The sequence below is a fragment of the Herpailurus yagouaroundi genome, unplaced genomic scaffold (genome assembly GCF_014898765.1).
Source record: "Herpailurus yagouaroundi ecotype Mexico unplaced genomic scaffold, PumYag 100, whole genome shotgun sequence".
Lineage (NCBI taxonomy): Eukaryota > Metazoa > Chordata > Mammalia > Carnivora > Felidae > Herpailurus > Herpailurus yagouaroundi.
In genome coordinates, this window is record NW_024412391.1 from 71956364 (window position 1) to 71976920 (window position 20557).

The following is a 20557-nucleotide window of genomic DNA, read 5'->3' on the forward strand; positions in this document are numbered from 1 at the left end:
TTTCTGAAATGTGAGTGAATTTTACCGTCATAAAAAAAAAAAACAGAAAAGAATAGGATTTGACATTTTGAAAGGACTCAAAGAAATATTCTCTAGTCTCTAGACTAGAGACCAAATAAAATGAGCTAAAGATTAAACCAATTGACAGATGGTGGATATGCATTCTGTGTACCTTCTATTTTCAGTCCAATGATACACAGTGATACTCTGTAAAATCACTATAATATTCTAGATCAGCATGTTTAGAGTTGCAGTTTTGTGAGAGATTGTTTGCAGAAAGTGAATATACCTGACAATACTGAATGAACTGTAAAAATAGCTCTGATGGTAAATTTTTTTAAAATGTTTATTTATTTATTTTGAGAGAAGGACAGAGAGCAAGGGAGAGGCAGAGAGAGAGGGAGATAGAATCCCAAGCAGGCTCCACACTGTCAGCACAGAACCTGACGTGGGGCTCAAACCCACAAACCATGAGATCATGACCTGAGCTGAAATCAAGAGTCAGATGCTCAACTGACTGAGCCACCCAGATACCTCTAAGATGGTAAATTTTATGTTACGGATATTTTATCACAATTAAAGATAATAATAAAAATGAATCATCGAAGAAAAAAATACCTTGAGAGAGGATACATTGAGCTCATAGGTCCAAATACAAAGCAAAGTTACTATAAATTCAAGATGACACCTTTACAGGAGAGGAGAAGAACAGTGGCTTCAGTGTTTCTGCTACTAATGATTACAAATAAACAAACAATTAAAAAACAACTGGAAGAAGGGAGACTGGGTGGCTCAGTCGGCTGAGTTTTCGGCTCAGGTCATAATCTCATTGTTCCTGGGTTCAAGCCCAGCGTGGAGACCCATAGAGGGCTCGTAGGGTCTCCATGCTGACAGTGTGGAGCCTGCTTGGGATTCTCTCTCTCCCTCTCACAGCCCCTCCCCCATTCTCTCTCCCTCTCTGTCACTCTCTCTTTCTCCCTCTGTCTCTCTACCTCCCTCCCTCTCAACATAAATAAATAAACTTAAAACACACAAGCAAACAAAACTGGAAGAAACTTTCAACTTTTCCTGCCAGCTGTGGTGTTCTACTTTTACTCCTCTTTCATTTATTTATTTAAGACCTCATGATTCTGGGTTGATGATTGACTGTTGTCTTTTGGCCTATGCATGGCCCGTTTTGATTCATTTATTTACTAGCTTGAATTGCTTAGTTATTTTAAACTATGCATTAAATACCCAAAAAGGCACCATCCAGAACAAAAGCTAAGATCTCATAAATAATCTGTTTCTTACCACCAGTTTGTCTTTTTCCTTCCAGTCGGGACAACCATTTTTTTTTTCTGAATCCTGTATTCATCACCCCCTAGTTTTCATTTTTACATATTTATTGCATCTACACATACGATAAAAGTGTCTATTTTCTTTTAGTTGTTTTTGACATTATTCTAAGTGGATCATTCTGTTTGTAATTTGGGGGACTGCACTTTTTTTTACCTAATAGCAAATTGCTAAGATCTGTCCATATTATTTTTTATTACTGTAGTCTATTTATATTTTATGGACGGCTACTCTTCAGAATTGTGTGAAAGTATAAATGCCGAGAATTAAACCAGTTTGCAATAAATAGCATCTTTAGGTCCTTATTGTGAACCACATTGAGTTTAACTCATCATTTGATACTACCTCCTGGTCAGCCACCCTGTCTAGGTACACCTTAGGCTTGCAATTTGCAGCATGTAATTTGCAGCATTTACTTCATTTAAAAATCTTAGTTATTTTATTGAATTTGTCTAGTACGAGTTTGAGTGGTATTCTCTGTTCTTCTTTACTCAGAGACATAAAACCCTGAAATCTCACTATGAAGATAATACCATATAAACATTTGTGACTCCTGAGTCATTTGTGAGTTCCAGGCTTAACAAGGCTTTTTCAGTGCATTCCTTCAGGATATTTTCTTTTTTTCCTTACCTATTAAAACATTTTCGGCTAACATTGGTAAGAAACATAATAAAAGTTTATCAGAGCTCTTGGAATATATATATTATATATAATATAATATAATATATATATTATAAGTAACTCAGAATTTGCTTTTCTTGTTTCTTCTTGCCTGTAGCTTAACAGGGAGCATTTCTTTCTTTAAGCTAATGGAGTAAAATAACTGTTTGAAACTTCATTTGCAAAACCTTCTTGACAGAATTCCTAAACTTTGTTAAAAACAAAACAAAACCTTTGTAATAAATTCAAGACAGTTAAAGCATGATTAAGAGCTACCAACCAAGGGATTTGCTGCCCTTGTCCTTAATCATTTGCCCAGATAATAATTATTATATAGTGGTGGAGACCCCTCTACTTCAGGAGACGGACTTTGGGTCATATTTTGGCTTTGCTGGTGACTATGTTCATGGCCCGTGACATGTTATTTAGTGGCTGTGTGAATAAGTTTTCTGATGTGAAAATGAGGAGAGTAAGTCCAGCCATCTCATAGGGTCATTGTGAGATTTCAGTAAGATGAAGCATGTATAATATTTAACTAAGTGAAAGATGCGTATGAGCTCCGCACGCGTTAAATATTGCCAGGAAATCCACACTGGTCTTTGACTTGGAGTGATAACTTTTGCTTGTAACCAAGTGCCGTTTTCCAACATTCGCTGCACATGTTTATAATGCACCACCACTCTGAGTGAGCACAGAAAAACAGCATAAATAAAATCTCTTACTTAAACAGATGCGAACCTGAACTGCCGACACCACAATAAGATTTTATGGCCTTCTCAACATAACTTATCTATTATTAAATACATTTGAAAAGAAATTAGAAGATTATAATATGCAAATAGATAGTTCTGTAGTTCATTTTATTTTTTTATGGTGGCTTTGGAAAATATTTAAATCTCAAAATTCTTACATCATATCTAATAACATGCCCATAGTTTGACATCCACTCTTCAGCTTCACACACTCATTTTCCTAATTAGAATTGTAAGGTGTTTTAGATATTCAGATTCTGACACACTTTGAAATGTCTTACAGATTTATTGGCCCGCTGCGAAGGAACGAGTGGAATTATGTAAATTAGCCGGGAAAGATGCCAATGTAAGTACGAGACTTTAAAACTATCTTTGTTGAACTGGTACTGATATGATAGTAAAATTTTTATTGGATTTTATTGAATTATTGGCATCAGTGTATTATTTTTAAGACTGCATTAATATTCTCTATAAAGATTAAGAAGATATAAAATATTTCTACCTTGCCAAAAGGAATAACACTATTCTCAGAAATTTAGAAATACAGGACTTTCTAAAGTGTTAATTGTAAATATTATTATTTTCTTCACATGAATCTCAGAAATGCACCTAAAACATTAAAAATAGATCATCAGAAAATATTATATTTCTAGGATTTTACATTTGTTATTTATATGCATGGATTTTGGAAATGCACACAAAATCATGAGGTTCTGCAGCACCATAAACACACAATTGATACTTAATTTAATTTGGGTTAATTAAACTTATGGCCTCTAGAAGAAGAATTTCAAAAGTTGGCATATTAAGAAAGATTGGGTGAAATGAATGGCATAAATTCTGGGATAAGAACCAGAAGTAATGTACTCTAAAATTTACTTAAGCATAATCATATGACGTAACCTATAAAGGATAAATAATGGAGTTCTAATACAAACTTCTGGTGTAAGCTGACTTATGGACCAGAGAAAACCCTTAGGTACATGTGACTAACCTAGTTGCTTTGTGTGTGTGGCCAGGAGGTCCTGTCCGAATTGCTTTTGCACTGTCCACAGCGTTCTGCGTTCTCCTCCGCGCTGCATTGCCTGTTCTATCTCCACCAGTAACAGAAGAGGGCTGGGGCTCTTTCTGCCTCTTCTCAGCAAAGGGTTCTGATTCAGGACAGATGCTCTGTGTTCTGCCCTGACTTCTTGTACTGTGGTGACAGGGAGAATTGCTCACTTGCTTGCTTGCTTGCTTGCTTTCTCTTTCTTTCTCTTCCTTCCTTTCTTCCTTCCTTCCTTCCTTTCTTTTTTGTTTTTGACAAATCGCTTCCTGAATGTAACTCAAGGTGAAAAGAGGTTCTAATTTTTTTTTTTCAACGTTTATTTATTTTTGGGACAGAGAGAGACAGAGCATGAACGGGGGAGGGGCAGAGAGAGAGGGAGACACAGAATCGGAAACAGGCTCCAGGCTCTGAGCCATCAGCCCAGAGCCCGACGCGGGGCTCGAACTCACGGACCGCAAGATCGTGACCTGGCTGAAGTCGGACGCTTAACTGACTGCGCCACCCAGGCACCCCAGGAGGTTCTAAACCTTGAACATGGATATCCTGAGGCTTCCTTTACAGTATTCTCTAATGTTGCTGTAAACATAGTAATGCAGGGGTGTTTTGCTGAGCAATGCTTTATATTTAATAACAATTAATAGTGTGCGTTATATATAGGAAAGCATAATGAGATATAAAAATTCTCACTTGATCAATGTGATAAAACAACATGACATATGATGTCTAATATAATTACGAGAAAGCTTAGAAGACTAAGAATTTGAGACAACTGGTTTGTTCACCCATTTTGTTTATTCAGCAAATACTTATTAGGGTGTAAATATGTCCATAACTATATATATGAAAGGATACAGTATCTGCTATCATGGAGTTTTTAATAATCAGTAACAACACTGCAAAACAAAATAATCAAAACAACACAAAGGAAAACTTTTGATTATGCCTGACTTTGTATTCCTTTAATGTTACATGTGGTCTTTGCAGGCACATTTATGTTAATAGAAATATATCAGGGGGTGTCAGCAGCAAATGCAACAGGAAACAGCTGTCACATTTATTTTACTTGAAATGAAAAAGATCAAACTATTCCAAAATATATTCTTCCTCCCATGTCTCTAATCGCTTCACCCTGTTCACTACCCTACTGAGCGGGTGCTCAGCTCTGCAAATCCTCAATACTTTTTTTGTATTTGTGGGGGAAAAAAAGATGCAGTATTTATGAGAGGCTTCAAAATTAATTTAATAACAATAAGAGCATGCCATACACAGTATGAACACTGGAATATTTTGTATTTTCCCAGTATTGACTGCGTGAAAAGGGGACAATAGGAAAAGGGTGGTTTAAATTTCCTCCAATAAACTAATGTCAATATTCCCATGGAGCAGATGAGGGGTAAGTACTCAAGGTCAAACAATCAGTGAAGGTTTCAATTGTGACAGTGTTCTTATTTCAGTATGTTCACTACTCCCAGTTATATAGTAACTCAGTTGCCCTTATTATTAAGTTAAATCAAAGGGTGATAAACTTTTCAGGAGGTGGGGTCCTAGAGCATATACGACCCAATATATGGAACCTATACTTGCAAGTTGAGTTGTATTTGGGAGCTAGTAATCACCTCTAACCTTGAAGCACACCTACTGCTACCCCCAGATTAGAGATATAGGAAGCTTTTCCCTCTGTACTGAAATCTGTAAAGTTTGATGTTGAATCATGTGGGGATAATACAACTCTTCGCCTCCTCTTTTTTAATCTGTCACTGTAAAATAATATATTTTATTTAGAATTACTAAGAATAGCTAACACTTTTATAGCACTTACCATGCTCTGGGAACTGCTTTCAATGCTTTATAAGCCCCCTTCATCCTTTTAATCATACTAAATGCAAGGTTTTAATGTTTTCTAGATGAAAAGACTGAACCCAGAAAAATTAAATGGGTTGCCCAATATCACATCTAATAAATAGTGAAACTGTGAATTGAATCTAGAAGTCTTGCCCCATAGTCCGTGTTCTTATACAACACTGTGATCTACACGTCTGAATTCTACATATAAGGTCTGAAAACCTTACCCCTCAAACTGTACCCCTCAAATCACTTCCCCTTCAATATCCCGTAATAGAGCCTCGATTTACAGCATTGCATAGATTTCAGCCAACAGAAAACTGAGGCAACTGTGTGGTTTTATTGACCTCTTTTACTGCCTTTGGCATTACCCTCTCTCCTCCCTTCTCTCTAGTAATTTTTACCTACTTCCCAAGAGTGCTTTTAGGATTAACAAGTGTTTGGAAAGACTGTCCCTTTACACAAAGGTACTATATAACTGAAAAATAGTGAATTATTTACCATAATGAAAGTTAGCTAATTGGGGTGGGGATGGAATAGAAGATGTGGATACAAAAGAGAACCATTCCCCTTTCTTGACCAGTCTCCAGTTTAGTCCAAAGAAAGGAAATAGTGGCAGGAAGCTATTTGATAGCATTTTGTTTCTGCTTAGAATATTTTTCAAAAGAAAGTCACTAAAAAAGTGTCTTTGGTCCTGACTATAAAGAGTGGAGCAAACAGCTCAGTCCAGGCAAAAGAACACACAGGATGTGGGCAGCCTGAGTTCTGTTTGTCATCTTAACCCTAGAGGCACATAACCTCGTCAACAGAGACATTACGTAGAATTCAAGGATCTTCCATGGGTAAAGTCCTATGATTACATTCTTTCTTCTTTTTGTGAAAGAACATCTAAAAGTGAAACAAAGTGCTCATTGTAGAAAGTTTGCAAATTACATGGACGTCATCTGTAAATATCTCCTCCCCCATGAACATTACCCAGAGATAGCTGGTGACGTTTTGATGTTTATTCCTCTATCTTATCTATTTACTATTTTTCAGAATGAAATCATTGTATACATAGTCCCTTACAACATTTTTTTTTTTGCTTTGCAAACTGCCATGAGCATTTTCCCATGTCATTAAATTCCTTTTTATAACACTACTTTTAATAGCTACACTGCATTCCTTTATATATTATTTCATCAATCCTCTATTGTTAGAAGTTTGGTATATATCCAGTTTTTAACTTTTATAAGTGATGCTTCACGTGAAAAATCTTATACATAAATATTGTGAACATCTTTGATTACTGAGTAGAATTACTGGTCAGAGGATATAATTTTTTTTTAGGATATAAAAGTTTTTATGTCCATCACAAAATTACCCTCCAGAAAGTTGATGCCTTTGTGCCTTAACCAGCAATGTGTGCTGGTGAGAGGATATTATTTTACCCTACTCTTGCTAATAGTGGGTATAACGTGTGGTTAATATTTAATGCTAAGACGTAAATGAATAAAATAAATGTATTTCATCTTGGCCAACAAAAAGACAGTTATTTTTGTTATTTTTGCCTGAGATTCTTCCATTACTAGAAGTACTAAATATTTTATATTTGGTAGGATATCATATCCCTATAATTTGTTCATTTTTAAGTTTTAGTGTTTGCCTTTTCCTTACTGGTTATTTACAGATTTTTAAGATATATATATTGTTGTATCATATTATTATACATATTTTCCAGAAAAAATATATATATACAGTTTATTATTACTTTGTGATCCCCTTATATAGAAAATATTCTTTTCCAGTTATCCTATTTGGTCTGTAGACTTGTGAATTTTAAATATTTACCATTGAGCTATAACTACTAAATTTTAAATGTTTAAATAGGCATCTCTCTCTCTCTCTCTCTCTCTCTCTCTCTCTCTCTCTCTCTCTCTCTTTTTCTTTAAAGTATTTTATTTTGTCCTGGCACCACAGCTAGTTTTTGCTCTGTAGAAATTTCTACTTTGGATCTTCCATTTTTAAGAGAGAAATATGATATTTGTATTTTCATGTATTTATTTTGAGGTGTCAACAACTAATGAAAATATTTTCAGCCCTGTAAGACCTAAACAGTTCCCTGTGTAGCCTTGATTCTATTCTGAGGTCTTTTAGACAAACCTGACCTGTAGCATGTGAAAAGACTTTACTGATGACCAAAACATTTGATGATCACTATTATTCTGCAAAATATACTAAAAGTAAAAACAAACCAGATCCCTAAGTCACGAGTGTCTTTCCATATATAACCTAAATAAGTTAAAATTGGCAATTATAAGTTAGTTATCAGAAACATATATAAAGCTATATTAGATTTAATTGGACTATATATAAGTCTAGAGAATTATAGTTACTGGATTTCTGTTTTCTTTTTTTTTTTTTTTCAGGTGTCTAGGGAGAAACTCAAATTCCAAGTGCTGACACGTAATACAGATAGATATTAGCTTTTTCTTTTGAGTATTAATTCAGTATTATATTTGTCTTACTTATTTAATTACATATATATGAATAAATGTATATGTGAGGTAAAATATTGAAATGTTATTTGAGAGAATTAGAAAGTTGATACTAGTTTTAAATTTTCTGTTTCTCTTTTTCTTCCAATGGGAGTGTTGGTTGGAGGGAAGGAGAGTAGGTGGGAAGAATAAGGAAGGAAGGAGAAATTCAATATTTTTCCAAAGTTGAGTATATTACTTAATTGAATTGTTTGTTCCCATGTGACCACCCTTGCAGTTGTGGGGAATAGCTGACAAATTAGCCAGATTTCAGGGGAAGTTAAAAAAGCTGCTTCTCAAAGTTATCTTTCTTCATGCCTCACAGAATTACGCTACCATTAATAGCCGTGCAGGTTGCTAAGTGAATTAAATCAAGTTAATTATTGCTCCTGCTATTGAAGCAAAACTTGATCTTGTAGGATCTTTGTTCCCAGGTTTCTTTTCCCTCAAGCAACCCAACCCTTTTCATTGCCTTCAGGAACTACCTTCTACCAACTTCACTACTGAACACTTTGAGCAGAACTGACTTTTTCATAAAGTGTCAGACAATTCAGGACTCACCCACAAATTGTTGTATTCTATGTCAGCCCAATCTGGGATGCGGGAGGGATTTCATAAGTAAATCACTGCTAATATCTCACTAGGTCAGATACTAACATAGTAAGTTACTTTCTAGGACTGGCTGCATTTTAATAAAGTACTCGTACACAAGTTCAGGGATGTGAAATATTTCAGGTGTGATTCTGTCTCCTCTGTATTAAACTTCACCCTGGCTTATTACCCTTTTTGAAACAATTGCTATGTCTCTCATAGTCCCCAATCTTTCTGACTCTATAATTTATAATCTGGAAAGGGAGTTGTTTTATTTTTTTTTATACAAATATGTATGTCAGAATCTTGTAAAATTACTGTCTTGGTCAGCTGGGCTACTATAACAAAATATCGTAAACTAGGTGGTTTAAACAATAGACATTTATTTCTCACAGTTCTGGACGCTGTTAAGTTCAAGATCAAAGTGCAGGCAGACTTGGTCCCTGATGAAAGTTCTCTTCCTGGCTTGCAGATGGCCATGATCCTGTCATATCTTCACATGGCAAAGAGGGAGAGGGGAGGGGGGAGAGGGAGAGAGAGAGAAGAGAGTTCTTCCTGTTCCTTCCCATAAGGGCACTCACTAATCCCACCAGGATGATCCTACTCTCCAAAAGCTAATTACCTCCAAAGACCCCACCTCCTATTACCATCTCATTGAGGGGCTTAGGGTTTCAACCAATGAGTTTTGGAGGACACAAATACTCAGTTCACAACAGTTACCCTCTAAATTCTATGACTGTTCGTAAAACTGACCTTTTTAAAAAATGATGAAATAATGGGCGGTGAATCCGTCTCTCCTCACTCCAGCAGTGTAATTCTGCTGTTCCCTTTCCTGTGGACTGGTCCTTGTATAGATCTTACCCTTGCATATAAATCTCTTTGTGGGGGAAAGATCAAGAAATAAAAGTCCCTTCGGTGAGCATGAGTGAGCCAAATAAAGGCCGGAGAATACTAAAACCTGTCATCCTAGTGACGAAGCCATCGTTACACCTTATCTGGGGATCACAGACATTTTTTCCACTTTTTGTCTTGGCTGTTCTCATCTCTGTTATTTGTTCAAAATCATTAGTGTGGCATATGTACTGTCGGAATTAGATTTGCATTTGAGATTGCCTAACATGATATTAAAGAACATGAAGCGAGTCCCCTATGGTGCCTTTGTGCACATAGAAAATAAGTTCTCTCCATCAGACACACTGATAGAAAGGTGGAAAACTGACACAATAGGATTTTGTTAAGCAAGGCTATTTGCTAGAAAACTGTCTTAGTGAATTTAAATTTTTCCTTTCTTAGGGGTGCCTGGGTGGCTCCATGGGTTGAGCATTACACTCTTGATTTCAGCTCAGGTCGTGATCCCAGAGTCGTGGGCCCGAGCCCCACATCAGGCTCTGCACTGAGATGGAGCCTGCTTAAGATTCTTTCTCCCTCTGTCCCTCTTCGCACTCACACGCTCTCTCTCTCTAAAATAAATAATAGAGGGGCGCCTGGGTGGCGCAGTCGGTTAAGCGTCCGACTTCGGCTCAGGTCACGATCTCACGGTTCATGGATTTGAGCCCCACATCAGGCTCTGTGCTGACAACTTGGAGCCTGGACCCTGCTTCTGATTCCGTCTCTCCCTCTCTCTCTGCCCCTCCCCTGCTCATGCTGTCTCTCTCTGTCTCTCAAAAATAAATAAATGTAAAAAAAATTTTTTAATAAAATAAAATAAATTAAATGATAGATAAGTAAATAATTTCCTTTCTTAAGAGTTTGCATATAGTAAATATATGAGAACATATACAAAACATATGAAAATATTCAAAATGATAAAGATGTCGATAGTGTGATTTGCACATTTAGATGTGCCTTTTTGTTTGTTTTTGTTTTTCAGCATACAACCTAAGTAACCATATGCAGTGGCCCCATTAGAGAGTGCGAAGTCTGCCCGCTTGATAAAAAAACATCCTTTTCTTGTGTAGGTGCCCGAGGGACTGATAGTGATACTGTCTTTTCATATAGTCTTAAGCAACTGCTTTGGTTATAGCGAAGCAGAGAACAGAAGGCCCCATGAGTTCATTGTGACATTCTTCTAGGCTAGAATGTACATCTTTTATTAACTGGCATCTATGAAATCTCAAGACATCAAACTGCAAGGCGAGCTGGCCGAAGGAAGTACTAAGGACGAGGAACTCTGTACCACAGAGATGCAGACGTAGCTTTTCACTCTCAAATCTGGGTAGCCACTGGGATAGTGATATTTTATTTAGATCAAAATCAGGGTTGGGTGCCTGGGCGGCTGAGTCAGTTGAGCCTCCGACTTCGGCCCAGGTCATGATATCACGGCTCATGAGTTGGAGCCCCGCGTCAGGCTCTGTGCTGACAGCTTGGAGGCTGGAGCCTGCTTCGGATTCTGTGTCTCCCTCTCTCTCTGCCCCTCTCCCACTCATGCTCTGTCTCTCTCAAAAATAAAATAAAAACATAATTTTAAAAAATCAGGGTAAATAATAATTATTAATGTTACATCATTTAACTTAATTCACCTAAGAATCCTGTCAGTTAAGTTGTTGTCTGCTTTTGAAAATTTTATGTAATTTTAAAAGCCACCCTGCCCTGCCAGTTAGGTCACTGTTTTTTGGTGTTGGGGTTTTTGGTAATACATTCCTTCTTAACAACCCAATAAGAGTGACCACTAGGTCAATGTCTGACTGGTGAGGAAATCGTGGACATTCAGGTAGGAAAGAACTAGACTTTTCCTATGAATCCCAGTGGCTTCATTAGGTTTCTTCCTTCCTTAGTGAACACTCACTCATCTCCTAGATAGAATCAATCTAGAATAAAAGTGTACTCCAGCCCATGTTTTCTCGAGGGTTTTGGGGTCTGGGAACCATGAAGCCGTGGTTAAGATCATTCCCAATAATTATGTAAAGATAAGGAATTATTTATCAGAGGTAAATAGAAAACTAATGTATGATAACAGAAATGACTACTCTGAAAAATTGAGTCACTATTTATAAGTAACTAAGATAATAATTAAGTTATAACAATAATAATGCAAATAAATATTTCTAAGACTAAGCATATGCAAAACAAGCAGGAATCTATAAATCTCTTCAAAACTTTGAGCCCGTGTAAAAATACGTATGGGAAAAACAAAAGATTCTTAGAACAAGCAGGACTTGATTTGAGTCTTAAAGGTTCTGTAACATTGAAAATAAGTGGAAATAAAGGAATAGGGCATTCCACCCAATAAGAATGGAATACATATATGAGAATACACGTCTGTGTTCAGTGTTTTGCTCAGTGGAGCTGAGACAGTTGATGTTGTAAGCAGCAGACAATGTGGGAACATCAGAATGTGACAGGTTTTGTTCTCTAGGTGATTCATGAAGCAACGTGTGGATATCTCATTCTGTTTATATACATTCTCTGGGCCCCTTGAATACCTATAGAGATGTATGTTCTAAGACCCTGATTAGTTCAAAACCTGTAAAACTTCAGACAGCTTCAGTCGCTCGTTTAAGGCAGTTTCTAATATGTTTTGCCTCCTTTGCTAAATCAGATGTTTAAAGACTTCTCATAAATCTTTTTTTTTTTCATTTTTGCTGCTATTCTTGATAATTTATCTACTTGGAAAGCAGGTGGTATGAATCAATCTTTGTGTGCTAATGCTTTTATTTTTTTGTGTGTCCAATAGACAGAATGTGCAAATTTCATCCGTGTACTTCAGCCCTACAACAAAACTCACATTTATGTGTGTGGAACTGGAGCATTTCATCCAATATGTGGTTATATTGATCTTGGAGTCTACAAGGAGGTAATATAATGAAATAGAATGAAAACAGTTAGTTGTCATAATGTTACTTAATGTCTTTGACATGAAGCAGTCAGATTTGAATATAAAATTTGAATCATACAGTTTATAAGAACTCACGTTCCCAACCATCTGATGGATTGCCATTTTGATTATACACTTTATCTACCTAATAACATTTTTATTAGAAGTTTTTTTAATGAGAAGATTAAAATTAAAAGGACATAATGTTGAAAGTGCTTGTTTTCTGTGGGCTCTATGTATGTCATTATTTTCTCTTGAGTTTCCATTCTAATTAGATCTATATAGTATGTTGCTGTTAGTAAAAATCCACGTCCCATAAGGCCTTGCAGTGGAATTGTATCTTATAAATAATTTCATTTTCCCCATTTGGCAAATTTGGACCTGTTACGTATGGTTACAATGGTGCACACTAAGCACAGAGGATTTTAATTATTGTCTTAAAATTGTATAGGTAGTCATTAGCACACTGAACTCATGATTTCTGCCGGATCAAATTGACATAGTAGAAATAAAGGTTGTACTAAATTAGGAATAATATATTCCACCTATCAGTGAGCATTTTAATAAATGAGAAGCATGCAGATTTCAGTAACTTAATTAATAGCTAATATATTAAAGCACCTTCTTTGGGTCATGGACTGTGCCAGGCACTGTACATGGATGGTTTCTTTGAAATTGCACGACGCTCTTAATTGAAGTTAATACCTTTGTAACTCCCAACTTACAAGTTAGTAAAAATGGAGTCTCAGTGGAATTAAATAACACGCGTGAAATCTCCCAGCTAATAAGTGGTCCTGCAAGGAATTGGACCAAAGCAGTCTGTTTCCAGAGTAAGCATGCCCACCTGAGATTCAGAATGCATACTCTAAATTGCTTCTTTCTATGGGTTTGATGGGTTGTACTGTCATCCTTATGTTTATGTATATACTACTTGTGAATAACCACACATATTTGCAGGATAATTGGCTGTGTGTTTGAAAGCAAAGTCTAGGCGTATGGAACAAGTTTCTTTACATTGATTTAACTGATTCATGCAGAGATCAAACCCACAGCTGTGGCTGGATTAATTTTCCTCTCTAACCAACTTGTCTAACCAGCCCATTCTCAACCGTTTGAAAATAAAGCAACTTTCATAGTTAAATCTCTGAACCACTAGGAGACTTGGCAACTTGAATCCATCATTCTTTGTTGCTGGTGTAATGTTCTCTTGCCTAGCTTTGATGAAGGGTAATATATAACAGTAGCTCATAGCATAGGGTGTAATTATATGAGATAGCCCCACAGCTTGGATGTGTTTTGAGGCTTGAGGCTAAAGGCCAAACTCACAACTTGCTGAGGGGTGCAAATAGTGTTCTTTAACTCCTAAAAGTCACAAGTGCTGAAAGGGAATTTAGATGGAGCTAATTACTTAGCTTGGGACTGTCAAGCAGCCCCGGGGCAGTCAGATTTATAAGTTCTGTGAACGCAAGAATTATGAGTGAGCAGGGATATGGAATCTTGTGTGTTTTCCATTGGTCAGGAGTACAGGTAATTGCACGACGATGCTGCTTGAAGATGGTTAACTTTTTAAATGAATTGTGAGTCCCAGGAATTCCTTGTCCTTCCAGAACGAATTTAGAAGGCTCTTAGATTATTAGGTAAAGTTGCTCCTAAAGTGGCTGGAAAGAGGAACCAGCAATGAGAAGAAAGAGGAAAAAAAAAAGCCTCAAATGAATGCCAGATTTCTGTCTTTGGCAGTGAATCGGAGAGTGGTATTACTTATTGAGGTGAGAATAGTAATAAGTTTGGGAGGGAAATGGTAAGTTGGTTTTGTACATTCTGCATCTGACAAATGCAGGTCATACCAACTGGGCGTTTGGATCCAGATTTCAGGACAGAAGTCAGGGCAGTTGTTAACAGCTAATAGTTAGCGCATGGGGAGCCAGGGTTTGAATTATAGCTTCAGCCATTTACCAGCTCCATAGTCTTATCCACCCTGCATAAAATTTCCAAGCTTCTGTTTATTTAGGAAAAAGATAATGATAATAATAGAAACTATCTCACAGAGTTATTTTGAGGAGAAAATGAGAAAATGCTTTTGGCCAAGTACTTGCTTCCTTCCAGTAACTTTGTACTCAGTCATATTAGGCAGTAGGAACACAGAAAAGCAAAAAGGCAAGGATTTTAAAAGTGTATGTTTAAACTTCATGTGAAAATAATGTCTGCAATATATTTATGCATGTATGTGTATGTATAGTGTGTGTATACACACACATTCAATATATATATATATATTATTCTGTGTGTGTGTATGTGTGTGTATATGTGTGTATATATATATATTCCGTGACACTGAGAATACCTGATAGTTGTTGAGTAATTACATTGTAAGTGTGTTCTTTGCTCTGGGATCTCCCCTATGCTGCTGCTTATCTCTTTAATTGTGGGTGGTATTAATAATAACTTTGCCTCGTTGCTATGTTGATTAAATGTTTCCTATCATGCTTATCTCTCTACTTCAACAACATATGTCTATGCACAGCTTAGATAGGTACATTTTGCTTAATTAATTAGGCTTAGGGAATTTGATAGGACAAGTCTTATAAAACTGAAGCTGTCTCAAAAGTTAGCGTCATGTAATTTAGTCCATTTATCTTGGAAAGGCCGTTTAATCAACCATTATTTTTTTACATGATATTCTTATTGGTGTCCTTGACTCTGGCTTAAGGAAACTTGCTTTTCTGATATTTTCTTTCCTCACTCGATTATAAGAGAGACCTTGAACTAAGCCTTCACGGATACCAGTTTTATGGACTTATCTTGAGAATTTAATAAAGTGAAACATCTTAAAAACAGAAGTCTGTACAATTATGAGTGTTTATCCAGTACTTTTGATTAACTGTGCCACTCTCTGGTTTTCTTGGTTTTTCTTTCTTACCTTTTTACTATAATCTTCTGGCACACCAGGATTCAGTTTACTTCCTGTCCCATTACAGTATCCCATTATAGGCTTTAGGGTCTACAGTTCTGTTTGACCTATGGAAAATAATGTGCTCTTAATGATATTTAAACATACATAAGAGCCACTATCTGCAGGTGTGTTTTTTTTTTTTTGTTTTTGTTTTTGTTTTTTTTTTCCCCCCTGACATATCTCTAGCCCCATTCCCAGTTGGGAAGCATGCCCTAAATGTGTTCTCACTGGACTTTTTTCGTGCTTAGGCTACACTATCACAGGTTGTCATTAGCTGGCCTGTTCTAACCAAACATATTTGGATTTGATCATATTACACGGTCATGGTGGGTCTACAAGTTGATTTCAACACGTTTTTAAATCCACGGGTTTGAAATTCTTAGATGAAATTAGTTAACAGCATGAATTTTGGGGACAACCTTGAGAGTTCTTTGCCTCTTACTAGCTATATGATACAGAACAAGATACTTAACCCCTTCTAGCCTCAGTATTCCACTGGTAAAGCTGGAACTCTTAAAGTAGCTATGTCCTTCGGCTTATGGTGAGGATTCAGTGAGATAATGTACATAAATTTCCTGGCCCATGGTTAATACCTATTAACAGCAGGGACTTTTCCTGTTCGCATTAAAGTGCATTTACTTAAAACGATGAAATAGCATTTGACAATCATGCTATTTAAATTGCTACCACTATTTTTTAATTAGGTGGTAATTATTATGGGTTCCGTTCAGAAGAAATACACAAATCTGAAATGATGACATCATACAACAAATAATCCAATTTCCTCCCTCCTTTTTGCTTCCTTGCTTACTTTCTAGATAAGTAGTTTTAAATATTCCTTTCTTATTACATGTGTGTTCTGATATAATGTGGTAGATACACCCTCTAGAGAAAATGTCTGAAATGCTGAGATTCTCTAACTAGTGCATATGTGGGGTGAGTCAGCCTTTCTGCTGGATGGTAGTGTTGTCATTGTTATGAAACACTCAAACTCATGGGGCCATATTCATTATACATTCATATTTTTCTTGGAAAGTTCAACTTAAGATGTTGTTTTTTCCTGAATATTAAAAGTCTGCCAATGTCATTCTGTCTGTGGCCACTATTATAAAAATAGATATTTCAGCCAAAATAACTATGTGGTTTTAATGTGTACAGTGTTTTCATAATAGTGAAAATACTACAACAGGGTTTTTTTGTTTTTTTTTTTTTTTTTTGGCCCACATGTATCAACAGCTCTGTAAATGTACTCCCTGTCTTAGAATGCTTTTATGTCTCTAAAATCACAAAATGTCACAAGCTTATTTTGGTATAGTTGCAGATGCTTGAGTAAACAAACCGCAATAGTAATGAAAGTATAATTATTATAGTAAATTAATTTCTTCCTTTTTTTTTCTTTTTTAAAGTAATCTCTATACACCCAATGTGGGGCTTGAACTCATGATCCCGAGATCAAGAGTTGCATGCTTCACTGACTGAGCCAGGCGGGCTCCCCATAAATTCATTTCTTAAATGAGGAAATTAGCTTATTAGCCTCAGTGAATTTGTTTTGAGGCTTAAGAAATATGTATGCTTGATGGCGATTTTGATAATGAGAGCGGTCCAGACTTAGTGAATTGATTACATTACCACTTCCGATTGAAAAATTAATTCAGTATTATCATTACTACTTTGGGCAAACACAGACCAAGCCATGGGAATTGAGCCATGCCAGAAATAATATTTGCTAAAGAGTTAAGGAGCACAGCCTGATGCACATGCTATATTCAATCAGTTTTTGTTGAATTAATGAGTTAGAGTTTAGTTCTTATCTCCTATCTTCTTGCTGATTCTGCTGTTTTAAAAAATCTCACTTGTGTTAATATTTCTCATAACAGGAAGTTATATTCAAACTAGACACACATAATTTGGAGTCTGGCAGACTGAAATGTCCTTTTGATCCTCAGCAGCCTTTTGCTTCGGTAATGACAGGTAAGAGCAACGGCAGGCTGTTTTGCTTTTAGGTGATTTTCTGAAAAGGTATGTGCAGATTAAACCACAGTTTCTTGCTGCATTAAAGATTATTTTGGATTACTCTTTCACTGGCTATTTGGTTACAGTATTTTAGTGCCAAGTCTCTATATTTAGCATCCTTATCCTAGGTGAGGCCCCAGCAATCTTTCATTTCTACACAGTTTTTATTTACTTTCATTATTTTTTTAAATGTGTATTTATTTATTTTGAGAGAGAAAGAGAGCATGTGAGAGAATCCCAAGTAGGGCTGTGCTTGGGAACCCACAAACCATGAGATGAACCGTGAGATCATGACCTGAGCCAAAGTCAAGAGTTAGACGCTTAACCAGTTGAGCCTCCCAGACACCCCTCTGCACAGTTTTTAAATGAACTTCTGGTTGAATTCTTTTTAATGCAAATGACACGTACTTACTTGTTCTATAATTCTGTATTTAGATGGCAGATTTTCTTATACTACACTATGTCCTGTTTGGCTTACTTTGGAAGTTAAATTTAGCAATTCTTTAAACATGATAAAATACAAAATATGTTGAAGAATTGAGTGGAAGGATTAATAATAAGATAGAGGGGATAAATTAATAAAGCAAATGGTAGAATACAGATAATATAGAATACAGATGATAGAATGTTGTAAGACTTTTTCTTCCAATTTCACCCTTACTTGATTGTATTCATGGAAATGCAAAATGTTTGCGAACATATTCAATCTTCTCTTGCTTTGTCTACATCATAAATTCAACTTGAGAGGTGACTATCCTGTTTAAAGAAGGCAGTACCGTGTGGTCTGAAGTCTGTTCAGAGGAATGTCGGCACGACCTCTGAATTTTAACCATCATAAGGACTCCTTTTGTCTCGGTTTCGTTCATGACTTTGCTCTCTTTTTATTTAACTTGTCTATCAAATGTTTGAATAGACGTTAAGAGTGAAGCACCATGGCATTTTAATTTTCACCTAGTGAGAACTAGTGATCTTCCTTTGAAGTGAAAGCGTGTGTGTTTTTGTGTGTTTTGAAAATTGTATGACTAATGTTCAGTCATTATCCTCAGAAAGTGAGATAGATGATTTGGGATTCTGATCTGTCAAGTGGGGCTGACAGATCCTTAATAAAAACAATGGATTGTAGGCATTGGTGACCCCCCCCCTTACAAATCCCTAAGTGATTTAAATACAAAGAAGACAGTTTTAAAGCCTGGATAGACAGATAAAATTTTTAGGTTGAAACATACCATTTTTTTTCCTGACAAAATGTTCAGATATCCAGTGTTATATGTTTGAAATGAATGGTTTGTTTCCTTTACTCTTACCAGGTAATGTCTTTGTTGATGTTGGTATTTCTGCTCTTCAATTTTTAAAAACGTGTCCCGCAATGAAATATTGTTATTTACTGTGTATTTTAGGGGAGTGCTTTAAGAGATGAAAGTAGTATCGTATCTACATTTACTTTACCTAACTGGATTTCTCTCTTTTGTGTTTTGTTTTGTTTTACATTTTTCCCTTTCAGAATTGACGCTTGTCATTATTAGATTGGTTGACTCAAATAGCTCATTAGAAGATAATTTCGATGGATATAATCAGAGGATTTAGGAACTCTGTCAACCACTTATAGGAAGCCAGAATTTTAAAGATAATGTTTCTGTGGAAAATTGGATTTTAGTGATAAAACGTCTTTAGTTCTTCTTATATTTAATCGTTTAAAAATCTAAATCCTCTGTAGAGATTAGCTTTTTTTTTTTTTTTTTAATTTTGGTCTGTTAGGTATACTGAACATTGTTGACTACAAAGGTTTCTCGAATAGAGGCTTAGCTGTCAAAGGGGCAGGATTTTGTGCTGCAGGGACAGCATTCTTCTCTCTCCCCCTCCAAATGCTGACTGGCATTAGGGAACACTAACCCCTACCCCCTCCGCTTCTCTGCCCCAATCCTTGCTGTTTCCCCCTTCTCCCCCACCTCTGCTTTCTGTTCTTTCTCCCTCCCCTCCTTCCCATCTTTCTCCTTCCCTTCTTCCTCCCCAGACCTCTTTCTTCTCTCCTCTCCTTTCTCCTCTGCCTCCCCACCCCCCACTTCTCAGTCTCCGGTAAAACATGGATATGCATTTTACATAAATAACAGGACAAAGAAGTTTGGTATGCCATAATAGCCACATCTTTGCCTTTTCAGGGATTCCTGTTTATCAGAGCCATTAGAGATGTGATTAGCTCCAAGGAATGCAACATGTTATAATTACAAAGAATGACTTCAGTGCTGAAAGCTTCCTTTCAGCAGAGGTTAGGCACAGAAAAGTTGTGGTCATTGGGGTTGTGCCGGTTAAGTAAATACTAATTACACAATCCATTCCTCATTATGGCATTTGCTTTTTAATATTTTTTTGCATGTGTTGCTACAAAGACAAACTCCTAATTATGACGTATCCTTGAACTATTTGGGGGGAGAGGGAAAAGAAGGAAGAGCTTATTCATAAGTGAAGCTCATGCACTTGCAATGATTAATTCAGAAGTCTTTGGCCATTTTTATCTTCAGGAGTCTGGCGTCAGCTTGCAAAGTTCATGGAGTTATATTTTCTATGACCATGCAAATTTTTCAGAATTTGAACATGATACTTATGACACAGTGTATCTTCTCCTGTTAAGCAGTAAATGTCTCCTGTTCATGCACTGAATGTAGTATATTGCAAACAGTATCTGCTGCTGTACGCTTAATAGTCCTATGTATTCTCTTCTCCCTCTCAGATGAGTACCTCTACTCTGGAACAGCTTCTGATTTCCTTGGCAAAGATACCGCATTCACGCGGTCCCTTGGGCCTACTCACGACCACCATTACATCAGAACTGACATTTCAGAGCACTACTGGCTCAATGGTTAGTGATTTTCTGACTTTTCTTTTTTTTTTTTTTTTTTTTGCCTTTGCTTTTGGGTAGATAAGAAGCTCATTATTATTCACTCAGATGTGTTTTGGGATAAGTGGTTTAGCTTAACACAATAAAATGCATTTGATATAATTCCCCACTAAGTTAGACAGCTCTCCAGACCCTGTCGT

At 36.4% G+C, this 20557-nt stretch overlaps 1 protein-coding gene across 4 annotated transcripts in view; it reads left to right on the forward strand.

Annotated features, from left to right (window-relative positions):
- SEMA3D (semaphorin 3D) overlaps positions 1-20557 on the forward strand; it is a 201058-nt gene that overhangs the window by 108767 nt on the left and 71734 nt on the right. For all 4 annotated transcript variants that reach the window (XM_040472791.1, XM_040472790.1, XM_040472789.1 and 1 more), the window contains exons 4-7: positions 3034-3096; positions 12421-12540; positions 17389-17482; positions 20250-20378. In XM_040472791.1, coding sequence (XP_040328725.1) covers positions 3034-3096; positions 12421-12540; positions 17389-17482; positions 20250-20378 — 406 coding nt within the window. The remainder of the gene's footprint in view (positions 1-3033; positions 3097-12420; positions 12541-17388; positions 17483-20249; positions 20379-20557) is intronic.